This window comes from Pomacea canaliculata, linkage group LG2 (genome assembly GCF_003073045.1).
Source record: "Pomacea canaliculata isolate SZHN2017 linkage group LG2, ASM307304v1, whole genome shotgun sequence".
Taxonomy (NCBI): domain Eukaryota; kingdom Metazoa; phylum Mollusca; class Gastropoda; order Architaenioglossa; family Ampullariidae; genus Pomacea; species Pomacea canaliculata.
Window position 1 is genome coordinate 29,204,116 of NC_037591.1, and position 19,421 is coordinate 29,223,536.

At 38.6% G+C, this 19,421-nt stretch overlaps 2 protein-coding genes and 1 long non-coding RNA gene across 6 annotated transcripts; 2 read left to right on the forward strand and 1 right to left on the reverse strand.

Annotated features, from left to right (window-relative positions):
- Positions 1-644: 644 nt before the first annotated feature.
- LOC112558376 (sialin-like) lies at positions 645-12,203 on the forward strand. Of its 2 annotated transcripts, XM_025228846.1 has the most exons (12): positions 645-685; positions 1,443-1,735; positions 2,226-2,287; positions 2,758-2,929; positions 3,255-3,342; positions 3,531-3,626; positions 3,870-4,000; positions 9,711-9,863; positions 10,342-10,474; positions 10,667-10,817; positions 11,356-11,446; positions 11,805-12,203. In XM_025228846.1, exons 1-12 carry the CDS (start codon positions 649-651, stop codon positions 12,012-12,014), a joined length of 1,617 nt encoding a protein of 538 aa, XP_025084631.1. In that variant the 5' UTR covers positions 645-648; the 3' UTR covers positions 12,015-12,203. The 2 variants fall into 2 exon arrangements, with proteins under 2 accessions (XP_025084631.1, XP_025084630.1); XM_025228845.1 differs by lacking the exon at positions 11,805-12,203 and having other exon boundaries at positions 11,356-11,778.
- LOC112558380 lies at positions 5,603-6,778 on the reverse strand. Of its 3 annotated transcripts, none has more exons than XR_003098139.1 (3): positions 6,591-6,778; positions 6,020-6,155; positions 5,603-5,661 (listed from the first exon to the last, which is right to left on the reverse strand). It is a non-coding gene; the product is annotated as an uncharacterized LOC112558380 (long non-coding RNA). The 3 variants fall into 3 exon arrangements; XR_003098138.1 differs by having other exon boundaries at positions 6,020-6,180; XR_003098140.1 differs by having other exon boundaries at positions 6,020-6,211.
- A 681-nt stretch (positions 12,204-12,884) lies between the features above and the next one.
- LOC112558375 (sialin-like) lies at positions 12,885-18,875 on the forward strand. The gene is made up of 12 exons (XM_025228844.1): positions 12,885-13,003; positions 13,169-13,446; positions 14,571-14,632; positions 14,921-15,092; positions 15,420-15,507; positions 15,776-15,871; positions 16,177-16,307; positions 16,464-16,616; positions 17,276-17,408; positions 17,630-17,780; positions 18,223-18,313; positions 18,509-18,875. Exons 1-12 carry the CDS (start codon positions 12,973-12,975, stop codon positions 18,791-18,793), a joined length of 1,671 nt encoding a protein of 556 aa, XP_025084629.1. The 5' UTR covers positions 12,885-12,972; the 3' UTR covers positions 18,794-18,875.
- The last annotated feature ends 546 nt before the right edge of the window (positions 18,876-19,421 follow it).

Sequence of the window (19,421 nt, forward strand, 5' to 3'; positions counted from 1 at the left end):
AAGAATCTCTGAACTGCAAAGCCTTAATTCAAACACTTTCCACTGAAACAACAATCTTTACATTCTTCTGAAGCACTCACCACCACCATGGCCACTACATTTTTAAATAGTTTTTAAGACTTAAGCAAGTATCACATGGTCTGTCCTGACTATATAAATGGTGTGATGTGATAGTACTGCAAATGTACAATGGCTTTGCTCCAGTTCTACCTAGTTACTATTCCTACCCTCCGTCTCTCTTTCTCTTTCTCTTTCTCTTTCTCTTTCTCTTTCTCTTTCTCTCTCTTTCTCTCTCGTTCCCTCTCTTTCTCTCTCTCTCTCTCTCATACTCTTCCCATACAGCAATGCCTGATCCAGCATGGAGAATACATTACTCGCTTTTTGTGTGAAAGTTCAGAGAGGAATGTTACTGCTTACCTGCCAAAAAGATTGCTTATTCTGTAAACTTGACTAGCATGGACTTTCGAATGTTCCTTCGTGACACGAACACAAAAGTAAAATTATTTACGGCTGAGAGGACGTGGAGGGCATTTAAAATGTAAAACTTTTAGGCCCAAAAGTTGACATCTTTTGGTTCTTCTGAAGGCAAGACAAAGTATATAAAGGAAAGCACGTATCATGAAGAATAAGTTATGAAAGGCAAGGACAATGACCAATTGTGATTTCAAAATCGCGCCATTAAAAGGTAAGGCAGAGTTTTTCTTGTTTCTTATCTTTTCACTTTGATCATTTTAGGTCTCTTCTACATGTGGGATAATTGGCTACTATACTTGATAAAAAAATGTTTAAAATATAAAGTTAAAGGATCTAATGAAGTATGAAACGAAAACAATAATTTAGTTTGAATATAACTGCTCTTTTTCAGACAAATCATTGAGCATTGGTAATATTGGAACCGAAAAAATGTAATGCTAAAATAAATGTCTTTATCAAAGGTAATTGTAGGCTTACGATTGTATTGTGCAATGAATGTAAAGATCTTTATAACGCATTTTTAAAAGGTATACGACTGTATATTGCAATCAACTGTGTGAGGAAAATCTTTAAAAGTGTGGGTTAATATTATAGAGTTTTATTATTTACCATAAAAACTACTTGTGATATTTTTGCGTGGTGCTATTGCTTTTATATATATGTGTGTTATTTAATGCATATATAGGTTATATTTATGTTTAATTATAAGTAATCGATTTTGAACAATCAAGAATTTTACTTTATTAGTACTTACCAACTTAAAATCGTATTCTCCTACGCTTCCAATTTTACTTGCAAATCCAATATCAGATTACGACATTCAATCAATGTTTCTGAATCAAATGGCAAAAAAATTAATAATTTTTTTATGCTGATTTAAAAAAACTGAGCTCTCTGTTAAATTTAGTTTAAACTGTAAAAGGATCTTTTGCTTCAGGTGTTTGTTACATCTGTTTTTCTCCTGCTAGCTCCCGCACTTTGTTCTCAAAGATGGAACCTCTCCATACTGTGCTTTTTCGGCTTTCTCGTCGTGTACGTTGTTCGTGTGAACCTCAGTGTGGCCATCATCTGCATGGTGCGCACGCCCCGCCTCAACGTCACTTCCGGTCAAGCGGGTCAAAGGATCTCGGATGATCATGGCATAGACTATGGACACAGCACAGCGTTCCCGGATGTAACCTCTGATTCACCTTTCACTTCACAGGATGAAGTCAGTGACAGCGACTGCAGTCTGGAATCCACGAGAACCACGCGCACTGAGGTGAGCTCATCGTGTGTTAACATTGAACTAATGTTTGTGTCTGTAGCAGCGACACCTGCTTCATCAATATATTTCCTTATTATCGCATTCACTAATAGGCTACAGAGTTGACTGTCTTGCAAGCTTTTTGCGTCTTTCAATATATATAATATATCTTATTTTCCTATTTATTAACCTTTTAGTTTTATTTGTTTTGGTCAACTGTTTTAAAAATATCTTCTTATTTGATACAATAGGAATATGTTCAAGTATCAATTAACTTCAGTTGTATAAATTGAAATTTATCATATTATATATTGTTTAGAATGTTTTTTACTTATAAAAAGATTATATATATATTGCAGCATATTGTGTGGATTATAAAATGCTTATTTTTGAACTATTTTTTAATAGGTAACTAATTGTGATAAGGGCAGTGCACCTAATTCTCTTAATTATTTTCCTTTTTTTTAATTAAGAAGATAGTTTTACTGATTCTGTATTATTTTAGACTGGCGAATTTGACTGGGATAAAGGGACGCAAGCACGACTTTTGTCTATGTATTTCTACGGGTGAGCTGCTTTATGTATTAATATATTGAAAAACTATCAGAATAAAATAAATACAAAGTCCTGACAACACACACACACAGTGTCTATCAAATGTAAAACTGTGAACGAAGTTTTTAGTCTCCACGCATTCTGAACGAAACATACTTCATGTTCTTAATATTTATCAAACCTTATCACTTAATTTCTAATTATGTCAATGTCTTTAGCTTTGAATTAAAAAGTCTCAGTCCGTAGAGCTGGCACCACTAGAAATAGTAAAGTGTTTGGAACCCACCTTTAATGTTGGGTAAAAGCGTTGTACAAATCAATTTTATTATAATTATTGTTTATTATTAGTATTAAATATACAAAGAACTATGTCTTTTTTTCAAAACCACATATTCAGTTGAAGTCCTTGTGAAGAAGGAGCTTATCTACACACTTGCTGTAAAAAAGCAGGTGCACTGTGTATCTCCCGCCTTGTGTCTCAGGTACATCTTCACTCAAATTCCGGGTGGCTGGCTGGCCGGTCGCTATGGTGGGCAACGCGTGTGGGGGGTTTGCCAGGCTATCTGTGCCTTGTGCACCCTGGCCACGTTCCTGGCTGCACGTGCTAACGTCTACTTAGTCTACGCCCTCAGGTTTCTTCTTGGAATAGCAGCGGTTCGTTTCTTTCATTTACTCTCGATTTCTTAATATTTATTACAGTTTTATTGTCGGTGATGTGCTGTGTGTATGGCCCAGCTTGTCACATTTAGTGTACAACATTTTCCCGTTTGTTGTTTTTTTTTGTTTGAATGATGAACAGTATGATTGCAGTGTTTTGTTTTTATTTATTTACGTACAAAGTAGTCGTTCTCGTCCGATTATTAAACTGTCTTTTCCATGTCTGTTTAGTGCTTCAATATTTCACGCAAATCTTTGTCGTCTGCCCAAGAGGTTTACGGGTACCACAGTATAGTTCAAGATGTTTCTTGGTGTGTTTCAGGGTGTCTCTTTTCCTTGCGTTCACTCCATGATGGGCAGATGGGCGCCGAAACTTGAGAGGAGCAAACTAGTTTCCTTCAGCTTTACTGGTAACTGTCCTCCTTCTGCTACATCGTGTGGTACTCAACCTGTCAGGGCTGGTTGGGTTCTTTGTCAGTCTATTGAGAGATGTTTTTACATTCTTCATAGTCAGACATTAGTGTAGGTATTAGTGTAGGTATTAGTGTAGGTATTAGTGTAGGGGATTAACCACTGAAGACTCTTTTCTGCTCTGAAGGTCTATCAGTAGGAAACGTGCTCACCTTCTCCCTGTCCGCCTTGTTGTGTGTCTACGGATTTGACAACGGCTGGGGCTCCATCTTTTATCTGGCCGGTAGTACACCCTATCATCCATCTACTATTATTTTATATTATTATGTCTAAACTTGATCTTCATTTAAAACAACATTAGCTTTTAATTCTTGGTAAAATTACTATCTTAGAGACTCTTTTTCGAGAAAAACAATGGATATAAAATTATCAACGAAACGTTTTTTGTTGGTCTTAAAAGTCTTTATTTAGCACCCTTACATAGTTGTCATTCATGTTCAGATATACTTACTGCTGTGTCAATCAGGAATAGGCAACCTGGTGTGGGTCGTGGTGTGGTTTGTGGTGACGGCAGACACGCCAGCTAAACACAAGAGGATCAGTGAGGTGGAACGAAGCTACATACTGAATTCCATCGGTGAGACACCCGAGGACAAGGTACAGCTGTTACCGTTAATTCATCTCACCCCACCCTACCCCCCAAGTATATTTGTATTGTATCTTTTGCAGGTATGACAACTTTTCAAAGTTTCAAATTCGTGGATCTTAGTAATTGCCAGTCGTCTGCGTTTTAGAGAAAACTGTTAACCCAGATAGCATGCAAACGTTTTAAAAACGTTTTAAAAACGTTTTAAAATGTTTACATAAAACATTTTAAAAAGGTTTGCAGAAAACGTTTTTAAAATGTTTATCATGCCCATCAAAGTAATGTTTTAAAAACGTTTTCTGCAAACATTTGTAAAACATTTTAAAAATATTTTTAAAACGTTTTATAAACATTTTTCTGTAAAACATTTTAAAAACATTTAATAAATATTTGTATGTAAATGTTTTAAAAACGTTTTTAAAATGTTTTTGAAACCTAATTTAAATGTTTCGAAGGACACGTTTTTTAAACGTTTTAAAAATGTTTTTGAAACCTAATGTAAATGTTTCACAGTTCACACATACTTTTCACAGTTTCACTTCAAACATGGCATAAATGACGTACAGAGAAGATTTACATTTGTTGTAATTAAAACATATTTCGTGTCGTTGGGAATAAACCCAGGAGACATTTACATTATACAATAGCAAGTACAAAATGGTGACCATTTGTGATAAAAATGAATAAATGATACTCAAAAAAGAGAAAAAAGAATATAAATTAATTAAACACTGACAAATCAATGCATAGGATTTTTTCTTAAATTAATACTTTTAAATATTTCAATTTCAAATACTTAAAGGTGAGATGGTGCGGCACTGTGCTCTGTGCAGAGTGCCAAGGAATAATTAAACTAAAACTAAACTTATAGACCTTTAGATTTACAAAAAACAGTGAATTGTAAATACAATTGGATGATGTACAAAATACACCAAAAAGTACAGTTACCCTGTTGTAGATAACCACATGCACATTATCATCTCTACCCTTCTACAAGGGACATATCATTCCAATTAATTAATAATATGAGAATTTCCATACCGTAAAATAAGGCTGAACAATTAAAAGTTCATGTATGTCTGGTAAAGCGGCGTTACGAAAAATGCACTTAGAACACTATCAGATCCTTATGCCTTCATTTTAACATACTAAAACCTTCTTATATGTAATTATAAGATATCTCAAATATGAGACATTGTTGCTAAATATCAGCAAGCGTCCCAATTAGGGTCAAGAGTGGCTTGGTGATAAGCCTGATGTTCCTTATGCAGCAAAGTTAGGCATACATGCCAGTGTAGAGGAGTAAAAGGAGGCAAAAGCACAGAAGTGTTATATGTGGGAGACAGCTCTTGAGCGTGGAGGAGAGCCAGGGACAAAGGACTGTCAGGACTGCCTGCTGTTGCCGTTGGAAGCGAATGGCTATGTGACCAGTACTGGCATTCGGCGGCTGTAGGTGGCATTGCAGTCATCGTAGACATTACGTGTATATCTCTAGACTTCTGTCGCTGGGAGAGGAGTCGTCGCTCTCTGATACGGATGGCAGCTCGGGCGGGAAGGACGACGGACAGGTAGAACAGCACTGTCTGCTGAAGCATTGGTCTCCACTCTGTGATGGCTCCTGCACTAACTTTATCGGAAGCCTCCATACACCCACGGTTCTTCCGTACAGCTTCTGCAGATAGCAAAAATGGGATTTGTAGATTAAAGAAGCGCTACAGGTTTATAGATTAAAGATGGACTAAAGAAGTCTCACACTATACATATTGTTTCAGTTTTATGGTGCTTATGCTTGTTCCCCATGTCTTTCCGTTTTTACGCTAGTTTCACCCATAGAAGCACAATTAATACTGACAAGAGCTACAGATAATTTTCAACTGTAGAGCTAGCAATGAAAAATGTCAATTCATGTTATACAAAAATAAGCACTTAGATCTGCACTTCTCTTTTTTGTCAAAGTATGTGTAGACAATATATCATATATCTATACCTTTAATAATAATATACACTAACATTTATACATCATCACTTACTGCAGATCATGTAGATCATTTCAGTCCCTTGAAAGCACACATCTCTTCCTTTTGTCCTTTCCAGTTATAGTTCCGAGCAACCTTGTCGGTCAGGAGTCGCCGCATGATTCTTTTCGCACAATCCTTTGCATTCATTCTACCCACACAGGAGAGGCTTTTGACTTGCAAATCATTAGAAGACAAGAAACATATCTGTCAAAAGTAGGCCACACATCATAAACAAGAAATGGTGTAGTGAAAATATACATGGCTTTAATTATTTACAATTCAAGGGCCATACAAAAAATTATAAACTGAAAACTTTCACAAAAAGCTGACATTTAATGTTTCCTTCCCCAATAACCATAAAGTTTATGAGGCTGAAACCCTTTGAAACTGGATTTAAAATTTGACTTATTGTGTTCCACACTATATATGTATGATAGATTGACAAGAACTGATCATTCTCAAATGAATTCCCTATAAAAACATAAGTTTTTCAAAAATGTCAAGCTATGCTTTAAAATTCCCCTAAATTATTACAGATTATCATTTCAATCATGGCTTTAACAATGACATCTGCTTTACGTACGAGTAATTCATGAAAGGAATCATCATCAAGGCGTCCATCCAGTTCCAACAGCTCTTGCTGCGTTCTAATCAGAAGGATCAAATCTTCTGGCAACATTCAGGCATCCTTTGCTGGAGCAGGCTGGTCTTTGCTTATCAGTGAATGAATCACCATATCTTTTACTTCCTGTAGCATCAATTTCAATTCTCTGTCTTGTTTCAGAATGAGCCAGGCAAATGCTGCAACAGTATGAACATAGCACTGTGAGCAAAAGTGGACAATTAACTTTTATAGGTGAATGAAGCCAATCAACGGTGATTTGGGAGGCAGTAAGAAACTTGTATAACCAACACTATGTTCAACTTGAGATTGTGAAGGGAATTCACAACAAAATTAAATAGGCAAAACAAAAAGCAAGAAAAGTAACCCATAATATAAAATTGTCTGAATTACCTTCATTAGACACTCTCTGGGTACCACCTTTTACTGCTGCAGTTGTGAGGTCTGTCCCCTCTTGTACTCCTTGCTGAGAGTCACTACGTTGGTCACTGGGGTGCTCACGTCGTGGTGCCAATATTCTGGTGGTTAGAGCATTTACCTGTGGGCATAAACGCTTGTTTTCCACTTGTGGTTGCAATGAGTCTGGCAATGGTCCTGCTGGCACTGCTGGATGCACTGATTTCCATCTAAAGTCGTCTTCTTCCTCCTCATCTGGGCTCTCTAGCCCTAACCTAATTAACAAGCATACCTATTAATAAGTGTGCAGTGAAATGACAATTATGAAAATTTAAGAATTTCTGGAGTAAAAGATTTAAGAAATAAAATAATAAATAATTCCTAGGCTATACCTATCATAATATCAATATTACCCTCATGAAAAATTGAAATGAACTGCAATACTGAAATCTGTACTGATCTTGTAAGTTGTTCTCCAAACCTAGGGATTCCCTAATCCCTGTCATTCTATAACTCAAACAAGACACAATGTGACTACTTGTTTCTCTTCCTCTTCCGATCTTTTCAACCTTTAGTGCTGTCAGCATCTGTTGTATCCAAGTTTGATGTATACTGGCTGTTATCCACTTTTCGTCTGGCAACCAAATACTCATCTGAAAGGGTTATTAATTTGTGAAGTTATAATAAACATCGAGAATAATGGCATGCAATGCTTTACCACACAATATGAATTTCACATGACAAAATCAGTTAACTGTCTGTTCGCTGAGATGTTAATGGTCATGTGGCTGTATGTTCCAGTCTGTAACCACAATAAACCCTAAGCAAGGTCTGCGTGGACTAAAGACACTAACACTACCTTAAAACCTTTTACAAAATAAATATGAACAATACTTGTAAACTTTATCAAGAGACTGACCACAAAAATATTAACCAGGCTGACGAAGTCATCAAACATCTAATCTCTATAATATACATATATATGACAATGAGTAAAAAAGTATAAAAGTACCCTTTGAACCCAAATGCAAACAGCTTGAAGAGTCCAGGTATGTCTATCTGGCAGAGCTCCCTCCTTAAGTGTTTTGTCAGCTCACTTGGTGGCCAGTATGCTAACCGTTTCGCGTGCTGAAAAATAAACAATCCTCTATGAACTCTTACCAGGGAGGCTAACTGTGTGTCTTTATGGGAGTGTTGGACGTTTGACTTCATCTGTCATATTTCCGTCAGAGATTATGACTGCATAAATTTTTATACACTGTTATACTCAAGGAACTATGGTAAATACAGGGAGGATAGCATGAATCTTGTTCAGCTGAGATATGATTGTATTGACTGCAGTTTGCTTCTGTGGCATGCAATGTTATAATGTCAAGTTATTTAATGTTAGTAAAAACTCTATCATCCTTAAATTTTAAGAACATGTAACACAAATTTACACCATAATGAGAAATGATTACACAATACCAGTGGTACCATTTCAGCCATAGATAACGGTTTTGCAATGAATTCAAGCAAGCAGTTATTACAGGATGCTTTTGTCGCAACAAGGCAAGAAGTACTGAAAGTGAACTGTTGGAAATGTTAAATGTTGCGACCCAATATGCCAACTGTGTGGCCAAATCTGTATCTGTTTCACTGTCGCTGTCTGAAGATATCCCTGAATCAAACTGATCATCAATATAATCTTCAAATTCACTAAAATTAGATTTCACAACCTCATCATCATTATTTTCATCCAAATTGTATTTAGTCGGTAAATATTGCTGGCGTGATGTTATCGCTGAGAGTTCTGGTGTCTGCTGGTTCGAACTGTTATTAATTTGACTCTGTAGATCTAAAACTGTGAGCACCTTCTCTACGGGACAGTGAATCGTGGATGTTTGTATCAGTGTGTATTGAATACATCTTTCTTCTTTCAGTTCTGCCAACTCTGCTTCTACAAGTTTTATTAACTTTTCTCCGCTTCGTCCAGTAGGACGACATGATGTGAACTATCAGCTGCCTTAACGTATTAGATTATGTACGAGCGCTCAATTCAGAAAGTAAACTTTGACACATCACACCCAATAAGCAGACATTAAATGTGTGTTGTACTAGAACACGGTATATAGCGTTTTATAATTAAGAACCTGCAGTACGTGTGTGGTAAACAAAGAGAAAAGATTACAACCTTGGTTTTCAAACAGACAGTACATCAGCAGAGAAAATGTCGCGCCGCGTGGAATCATGGGAGTACGTGCATCCACAAGAAGAATAGCAAATATTTAGTTACGTAGCATTGATGTTTTAAAAACTGCAATGACTTTAAACTATCAAACCTAATCATAAGACAAATATAACAAAGTCTTTAAAAAAGCTTTTTGGTGAGAATTTTCAGTATCTACACCGTGGACTGGCTCTAAAATTCCACAGGAGAAGCGAATGCCGGCGAATCAAATAGTGACGTCTTATAAAAAATTACGTCATGACGCGCAGCCATAAAGGTTAACATTGTAAACGTTTATAAAACATTTATTTAACATTTTTGTTTTAAATGTTTTATTTTCAAACATTTTAAAAATGTTTTTAAAACGTTTTATCTAAAACGTAAACCTTATTACAACCATGTAAACGTTTTTAAAACGTTTTTAAAATGTTTTCATGCTATCTGGGAAAACTTGTATTTGTTGCCTCGCATGTTAGGAAAGACTGGCGACCCCTTGGCGAGCCATGTTCACATCAGGTCCAGTGTGGGCCTGTATCAGTGCTCACATGCTGCACAACTACACCAACTATACTCTGCTGACGTCACTTCCAGCGTTTATGAAGGAGGTGCTGAAGTTCGATATAAAGCAGGTGAGAGTCAAAGGTGGAGATAAATTAAACATAAATTCACCAGTTGTTTCTCGCAATATACGCAATTATTTGAACAGATGGGATGTCACTAAAAACAATAAGCTTGTGGTACTTGATTACCCCAACGACAACAAAAAACTAATTAATGGGTAGTTAAATAAAGAATATGTTAAAAATAATAAATCACCGACAGAAGGACGTAAGGGAAATCAAAAGGCCGAACTGACAGATGGACTGACAACAGAGATACATTGTAACAGAGGAACAAAATTACACAAAGACCGATACTCTGAAGGACGGTTGGACAGAGAGACCGATGAATGTACAGACAAATAAACATACAGGAAGATAGAAGAAAGTAAGATTATCACACATGATGGGAGGATTGAGTTGTGAGGCAGTAATACAAGGATTTATTCATGAACTCACGCTGTAGAAACACTGTTTCTAGAATTGGTGGTTTTCTTGTTTTTCAAAGAACGGCGGTCTGTCGTCCCTGCCCTACCTGTGTCAAGCCTTGATGTCTGTCCTGTCGGGACAGGTGGCGGACAGGTTGAGAGAGAGGGGCGTCCTCAGCACCAAGAACACCAGGAAGGTCTTCCAGTGCCTTGGTACGTCTGCACACTGGCTTGTAGCATTCCGTAGTGAGTGAGTGAGTGAGTGAGTGAGTGAGTGAGTGAGTGCGTGAGTGAGTGAGTGAGTGAGTGAGTGAGTGAGTGAGTGAGTGCGTGCGTGAGTCAGTCAGTCAGTCAGTCAGTGTCGCAGAAAGCCAGCGGAAGTCACACAGCTCTTTATTCTCACAGCTTTCGTGGGGTCGGCCGTCTGCATCGTCTCTGCAGGTTACATGACTTGCGATCAGCGACCTCTGGCGGTGTTTTTGCTGTGCCTGTGTTTAACCTTTGTGGGTTTGAACCGCGCAGGTTACGCTGTCAATCACATCGATCTTGCCCCAAGGTGAGTATCTGTGTATAACACGCACATCCTTGTCCTCTCTCCCCCTCCCTCTAACGACAGCTACCAATCAAGGGACGAACGATTGACTGAATGATTGATTGGTCAAGGCCGAGTTGTTTTGGTCAGAGCATGCGTGGGAGAGGTAAGGACCACGCTAGAATGACGGCAAGGTTTTAACTTACTTGATGAGGAGAAGACAAAAGTAGCAGGCTTGTAGGTTTCGGTCTCGCTTGTTTACGTTCATTCATTCCGACAAGTTCTATTTATAGTCAGTGACCGATTATCTCTTAACCTGATTTTAATACTTTTCTAGACTTCCACTGTTACCATTAACCGTCCATTTGTGGTGAAATAAACCACTAGATTTTGTGCAACAAAATAGTCTTATTTGATGTTTTTCCCAAGCCCGGCTGGCCCACACCTGAGTAACCATGAAAGGAAGTCGCGCTGGTTACGCGTGTTCAAAATCTATGTAACATATTAAGTGAATTAAAGTATTTGCCTATCTCTGAGTATCCAATGTCTATATCTTCCGAAGGCACGCTGGAGTGTTGTACGGCATCACAAACAGCGCTGGCACCATACCTGGGATGATCGCACCTCTGGTGGTTGGCGCCCTCACGCCAAACGTGAGTAACCATTCAAAACATCATGGAGTAAAGTCGGTCAAGAGTGGGCAGCTCGACAAGACTGAATCCAGTTACACTTCTGCTTTCAGTGTTTATAAAAGCTCTGTGACAGAAGTCAGGCCAGACCTTTTAGTCACAAGCAACTATGCCTGTAACAGACGCAATGGACTCTGTGGGGTCGAGCTGGTAAGGATGCACAAAGAAGACGTCCATAGTGGTACACCATGACAAGGATTCTTGCACAGCTCAGAATCCCAGCCTGTGACCAGGGTCTCCGTGATTAAAGTTACAGTTTCAGATATATAAATTGTTGTATATGTTTCTTTCTTTATTTTATATTTATTTGTGTTATTTGCAGAGGACAGCTGAAGAATGGCGCCACGTGTTCTTCCTCTGTTTTGCCATGGCGATTCTGGGCGCCATCTTGTTCGCGGTTTTTGCAGATGGGGAGTTGCAGAGCTGGGCAGCTCCCCCGGCTGCGGTGGAAGTGATCGAGTATATCAAAGAGAAAGACGTGCGCAGCGAGGATCCAGAACTTGATGCTTCCAAGGCTACTGAGAAGTCTTAGGGGAGGTTACTCTGCATTCCGTCGAAGTGTTGTCCAATGTGATGTTGAAGGGAACGTTTGTAGTGTCTGAAAGAACAAAAAGAACTAAGGACTCAAGTATCACTCAATGACTTCTATGCATGTTTAAACTGTAAATACCGAGATAAATATTACTGAGGCTTGTCTTTGCAACTAGAAATAAATACATCTTTACACTATATTTTGTCTGTTTGTTGTATTTTCCTAAGAGGTGATGCCGATGCTAGCCGCAATAATACTTGCTAAATATCCTCAATTTATCTGTAAAGGAAAATATCTTTCATTTGTGATTCCAACCCCCTTCCACACAAATACCTGCAAGAGAAAGTCCGATGAGACTACAGGCTATTAACACTTTTTCAAAGCCATTTTGAATGAACATCATACTCTGTAATTATATTACTCAATTAGTATTGTTATTATTACAACTCATGTGCGGTAGACCGAGGGAACACATACACACAGATCTCTCCCCCACGAAACTCGTAAACGCACTGAAGCACAGACACATACATGCACGCTCACCTGCGCTATCTGTCGATTAGCTTCAACAAAAGCAACAAAACAACAGCATAGATGGACATGCGGATGGTGCTTCTTAACAGCATCCTCTGCAACCTTTCACCCAACGATATAGTTTACAAATGCAAGAAAAAAGGTCTTTATTTAATGCCCAACGCCAACGGGATGTCATGCACATGAATTATTCACAGAACCTTTATTTCGTCATTGCCTTGTATAAAATAATCATCATATTTCACTTATTATTGGTCACAATATAACAAGAACGTGACGGGCATGACAGGAAGTGATTAGTCAAGGTGTGCGCATCTTCTCCCTCTTCGACTTAAAAGCAGGGATCAGCTGCCATCTAAGCATCCGTCTATGGAGATACGTTTTCTGTGATAATTCAGACCATAAACTGGAAGCCGACACAAGGATGGTGGATTCTAAACAGGTTTTACCAAAGGGTAAGGCACTCTTTAAACTATGTGCAGCAATAAGGTGTTAGTTACTGCCTTAGACTCAGTGAGCCACTCACAGACACCACAGTGATGGCGTACTAGTCTGAGATATCCATTAACTTTCTATGTTGAATTATTCTTTCCTAAATTTGTCTTGTTCTTTCATGACAGTACCTGCGCTCTGTTCTCAAAGATGGAACCTCGCTGTCATGTGTTTCTTTGGCTTTCTCATCGTGTACGTCACTCGTGTGAACCTGAGCGTGGCCATCATCTGCATGGTGCGTGCTCCGCGAGTCAACGTCACTTCCGTCGATCAAAGAAACCTTCTTACAGGGGGTCAAACTTCTGAGGTCAGCACCATTCCTATCAATGTGACTACAGACGAAGGAACAGCAGAGGATGAAAGCGACTGCAGTTTGGAAATTATGAAACCAAGCGTGTCTATGAGCGTGAGTAGAGCTTACCTAGCTAGTAATATAGTACAGCCTAGTTTTTACAATCTTTTGTTTATTTATTAATCCAGTATTACATCAGTTCATCAAAGTTTGACTTTTTAACAACTTTTCTTATTTCTACTTTATTGTCTTTTTCCAGCTGTAATTTTTACCTGATTCAAACCTTTACAAATCATCGCCAAAATAAACGCTTGCCTTGACCACACTGTATATACTTAAAAATATCCTATTGTTATCTTAATCACAAAGCTTGCCAGTTGTTCAATATTTTATTACTAATTGAGAGCGTGCTGCTGTTTATGGTAGATTAAATGTTCTTCTGGTCGTTGACCCAGTGCAGCAACTACACGCAAGAAGCATCTACCTCCCTATGTACACGTGTCCAGACTGTGACTCTAGAGATGAAAGGACTATTCTATTGGTGGGTAGGAGTAGAAGTGAGGTGGCAATGACACTGGGAGAGTATTGTCTGCATCATGGTGTATATGTGATCTCTGGAGTAAATGACGTAAAAGGTTAAAGAAAAGGTCATGCCATGACCTTTCTCGGGTCGTTGGGGGTAGGCGGTAAGGAGATAGAGAGACCTCACTCTCGTCAAGTTAAATTAGCAGCTGTTTCCTGAGTTCGTGTATAATGACTTCATTAACATGTTCCTTTAAATTGGAGTCAAGGAGTGCTACTTTTAATCACATTAACAGGTACAATCTGCTTATTTGTCTCTCGTTGCAAATTGGGGGACTGCTCCAGCAAACAATTATGTCGGGTAAAACGCCACCGTACAAAACTCACAGTGGAATGACCTGTGTTCCATCTCGTTTTTAACCTTAGAAACATGCTAATTAATTCTGAACATATGTAATACAATGGTATTTGAGGTTTTTCAGATAACCTTTTGTTACAGGGGAAATACAGTGTGGCGACACAAACACTTGTCTACAATGTATTTTAATTGACACTTCCTTAATCTTGGAGTCAATATTTCCTTTTTTTTTTTTTTTGCATTTCATTTTTTCGCTCGTTCTTCGCTTTCGTTAAGGGTTTTCTTCTGTTCTTAAATCAACCATGTGTTTGTTGATGGATTTTACACATATAACAATTTGGAAGTGATTTTTTTTCAGGATGGTGAATTTGTTTGGGATAAGGCGACACAATCTCGTCTTTTGGCCATGTACTTCTATGGGTAAGTGACGCTCCGTCAGGTTACTCAGATTAATCAGCTGTAGGTGTAATTAGAAATATAAACCACTTGTGTTACTAAAACAACTATTGTAAAAAAGAAGTTTGGAATTATGAAAGATAACTGACGAGAGGATGGGACTTGTTAAAAAAGATAACTCATTTTGAATTGACTTACAAAGTTTTAGACCAAACACAACAGTTGCAGACTTTGTCGACTTTTAGAGCTACTGTACCACAAAAGACATAAGTTAAAGACAAATTTGATTGAGAAGATGCTTTTCTGCTGCAGGTACATTTTCACTCAAATTCCGGGTGGTTGGCTGGCCGGTCGCTACGGTGGGCGGCGCGTGTGGGGGGTGTGTCAAAGCATCTGTGCCCTCAGTACCCTGGCCACGCCCCTCGCTGCACGTGCCCATGTCTACCTGGTCTACGCCCTCAGGTTTCTCCTGGGACTAGCAGCGGTTAGTTTTAGTTACTCCAGGATTTCTAAAAAATGTTCTCATTTGTCTTGCACATCAATATGTGTTTAGATGATGTGCGTATGTAAGTCATTATGTGAATGTTTGGTACAGGCCTGGGCATATCATATTACTTTTACATAAAGTGCTTTTAACAAGAAAAATGGTATCATGTTTGAAACACCTAATAGTAAATTCTCTACATATTTGTTTAAAAAAAATCTCTTTTCATTCGCAGTCTTTTTTTAATAATTTCTACTGTTATTAATTTCACTCGTGTATCTGTATTTCAGTCTGTGTCTAGTTTACTCTGGTTTGTATGTGTTTCAGGGTGTTTCTTATCCCTGCGTGTACGCCATGATGGGCAGGTGGGCTCCGAAACTGGAGAGAAGCAAAATAATGTCCTTCTGCGTCACCGGTGACTACTCAGATAGAAATAATAGCACTAATCTTTCAGTCGCTGGTTATCGTTAGCTACTCTAGTTAACTGAACTGATCCGTTAATCTTTAAATAACTGTAACCACTTGAGTTAATGAGTAGATAGTAAAGTGGTTAGACGACTGATCAATTTGACTGAATTTCCGATTTATATGTATCAGTGCGCGTGTGCGTGTGCGTGTGCGTGTGCGTGTGCGTGTGCCTGTGGTAAGGTTCAAATTTTCACATCGTTTGTTTTGCCTTGAAGGATCCTCGGTTGCAAACGTACTGACCTTCTCACTGTCCGCACTGTTGTGTGTCTATGGTTTCGACAACGGCTGGGGCTCCATCTTCTATCTGTCCGGTAGTCAACACACAAGTCTTTTAAACCTCTGTTTGATGGTTTAGCGACAAGCATTTTGTGCAGATTAAGAGGATCGAAGAAATAATAATAATAGTGATATTCATATTTATATTAATATTCATAATAACAACGTTAATATATACATTATTTTTTATTTGACAAAGTAATATTCCTTTTGCTCGAAATAAAGCACTAGTCCTAGGAAATTTATGGCACTAGTATGTGGCGCTGATAAAATGAATGGTTTGATTTTTGAAGCTACTGTATCTTTTATAAAGAATTAAAGTAACGCTTATTTCATTCAGGTATAGGCAACCTGGTGTGGGTCGTGGTGTGGTTTGTGGTGACGGCAGACACGCCAGCTAAACACAAGAGGATCAGCGAGGCTGAACGGAACTACATACAGAGTTCTATTGGCGACACACCCGAGGACAAGGTACTCGATCAACCAAAGACTATTAGACTATTAACATCCTCAGTTCTCTAGCTGAGTTTTGATGCATTTGAAAATGGTTTGTGAATTCATCGAATGTCTTGCAATAAACTCTAAGTTTAGAAGGTTCTGAAGTTCTCCCGTTTGTTTCTACGCCAGGAAAAGCTTCCGACCCCATGGCGAGCCCTTTTGACATCAGCTCCTGTCTGGGCATGTGTTATTGCTCAAATGTCTTCTACATACATTGCATACACTCTACTGACGTCACTTCCTGCTTTTATGAAGGAGGTTTTGAAGTTTGAAATAAAGCAGGTAACCATGTTTAATATTTACATTTTCCAGACGGTGAAGACGTATGTCAGATGTCGTACACTGGAACAAAGGAATAGATATAAAGAGTATAATTATATTTAAGTGTATACATAACAGTCTGTGCAGATATATATATATATATGAGAGCATTTATTTTCCCTTGTTCTATTGATGTTCCTTCCTTAACTTGACAGATTTACCACTCATGTTTGGGAACTGCTTAGAAATCGTATGTCTTAAAATTCTTAGTTGCAGTATTTATTTGAAGACCGAGAACAATGTACTTAGAAATCATCATGTTCGTCCATTTTGGGAAACTGATTTTCATCCCAATCTCTGTTATACCCCACAATGTTACCATTATAATGTAGCTTTCCAACTAACAAAGATGATTAAGTAGAAGAATTATATAGTCATCTTAAAGAGATTTAAAAAAAAGCAGTAACGAAGGGCATAGAAGTACTCATTGGTCGGAACGCAAATGTCGGCCCAGACACATATCAACAGTAGGTAAAGCTGGCTTAGTAGAAAGCAATGACAAGAGACTAAGGCACAGAGCTACATAGTAACCTCAGTCGTACCAGTGTAGGTAAAAAGGATAAAATGATGATAATTAATACCATTACAAGATATTTATTTACTTGTTTTACATACTTCAGAATGGAGCTTTGTCAGCGCTGCCCTACCTGTGTCAGGCCGTGATTTCTGCGCTGTCGGGACAAGTGGCTGACAGGTTGAGAGAGAGGGGCTTCCTCAGCACCAAGAACACCAGGAAGCTCTTCCAGATCTCGTGTATGGTCTGCAATGTCATTTGTGAGATTGCTGTGTTATTTGTAGACCTCTAGAGAGAGACATTGGAAGTAGGACTACAAAGTAACAAGTACTAGGGAAGTAGAAGATAGTTATGTTTTGAAATAAGACAGTTGAGGGACTTGGTCAAACAAGTATATCAACAGTTGGGTTGGTGAAGATATAACAAAAAATCTGAAAAAAAGTTGTTTTCTTTCTTACAGCGTCACTGGGAATGGCAATCTGCATTGTATCTGCTGGATATATAAATTGTAGTCAGCGACCTCTGGCGGTGTTTCTGCTGTGCCTTTGTCTGTCTTTCTACGGGCTATCCCGCGCAGGATACATCGTCAATCATATTGATATCGCCCCTAGGTGGGTATTATTTTATCGTCTTTATACCCCAATCTACCGGCATATGAAGTGTTCATAAATAACAACCCAAAGAAAAGATTGATTAATCTACAAAACATAGTCGATACGCTAAGACAACACCTGACCTTACTGGCTCTAAGTTCCAGAAGAGCGCAGTAGAGTAGCTTCTGACAGGCACTAACCAAGAACTGCAAGACCTTACCAACAGACGGACAGCTAGAACACTTATAAAATCAAGAGAGCTCTGACAAGAGTAAAGTAACTGTCATCAAACAGGCAAAATAGATATTTACACGAACAAGGTACAGCTGAAGTGGCATAAAGTTTAAAGTATTGGAGGACAGCAACTGCACGACAAATGCCCGCATCCTGATCCCAACAGAAACGTTGACTGTACCATTATGTTTTACATGTCTAACGCCTGGTTTTTTTCTGCATGAAGACATGCCGGGGTGATGTTTGGTATCACAAACACTGCTGGCACTATCCCTGGAATGGTGGCACCGCTAGTCGTTGGAGCCCTGACACCAAACGTGAGTAAATCTCAGGGAGAGTTGCCCTTTGGCCCAAACTCTCGTTATTAGCTCAGCTGGTTCCACCTAACTGTAAACATATACACGGATGTGTGCATATGGAAGAAGAGAGACCAATTAACGGAAAATAAATCTTATTTTTGCGGGGAAGTACATGGTACATAATTAATTCTAATTCCCTCAATCTTGTTTCAGAGAACAGCTGAGGAATGGCGTCACGTGTTCTACGTCTGCGCAGCGCTTTCCGTTGTGGGCGCGGTAGTGTACGGCATCTTTGCAGAGGGAGAGTTACAGAGCTGGGCGGCTCCTCCACCTGTGGAAAACACTGTGAAATATGAAAGTGCAAAAGTGGAAAACGACAACGAGAATCACACTCAAACCTCATCCGAGCGAAAAGACGTTTCTCTAGGGGACGTCACCCCAAACAACTCCAATCTTGTCTCCCCAGGAAAGGAGGACACCAACAAGAGTAGAATCTGATTATTTGCGCTTAAAAAAGCACCGTGCAAAAAAGAGATCTGCTTTTAATTCATACAACAAAAAGAAATATGATCAACTATTACTTGACCCTGTTTCGAACTCTATAGAAGGAAAATCTGTACGAAGTATGGCTTGAACTTGCTTTTGAGACCAAATTTGATGGTGTGATTAATATAACCGAACTAAAGATGTACTTCAGATACTGTCTTCTATTTGCGGATCTTCTTCAGGACATAAGTTAGTCGGAAATGCCAAAAGCTTATTTTGGATAACACACATACTCACATTCAGCCACATACATGGATTAAAGAATTGAATATAAAACAGATGGACGGATGAAAAGACATGCATAAACATTGAGGTCTCTTTGACGATCGTGTAAACAATGAGAAACAAAGTAGTATTATGCCTAAATCGTCAGGTACACGTTGATTTTGATCTGAATATTTTACCCAATACAAGCCTACAAACCTACAAACACATGTGAGGACCCCATGCACACTGATGTACACTTTCGTATCAATTTTTTTTATTCGTTTGCAACATTACACTGCAAAAGATTTATCTTGTTTCTCGTTTGTCCTGTCGAAACTAGTACAGTGTAGACATTAGTGTCATTGGTTGTCGG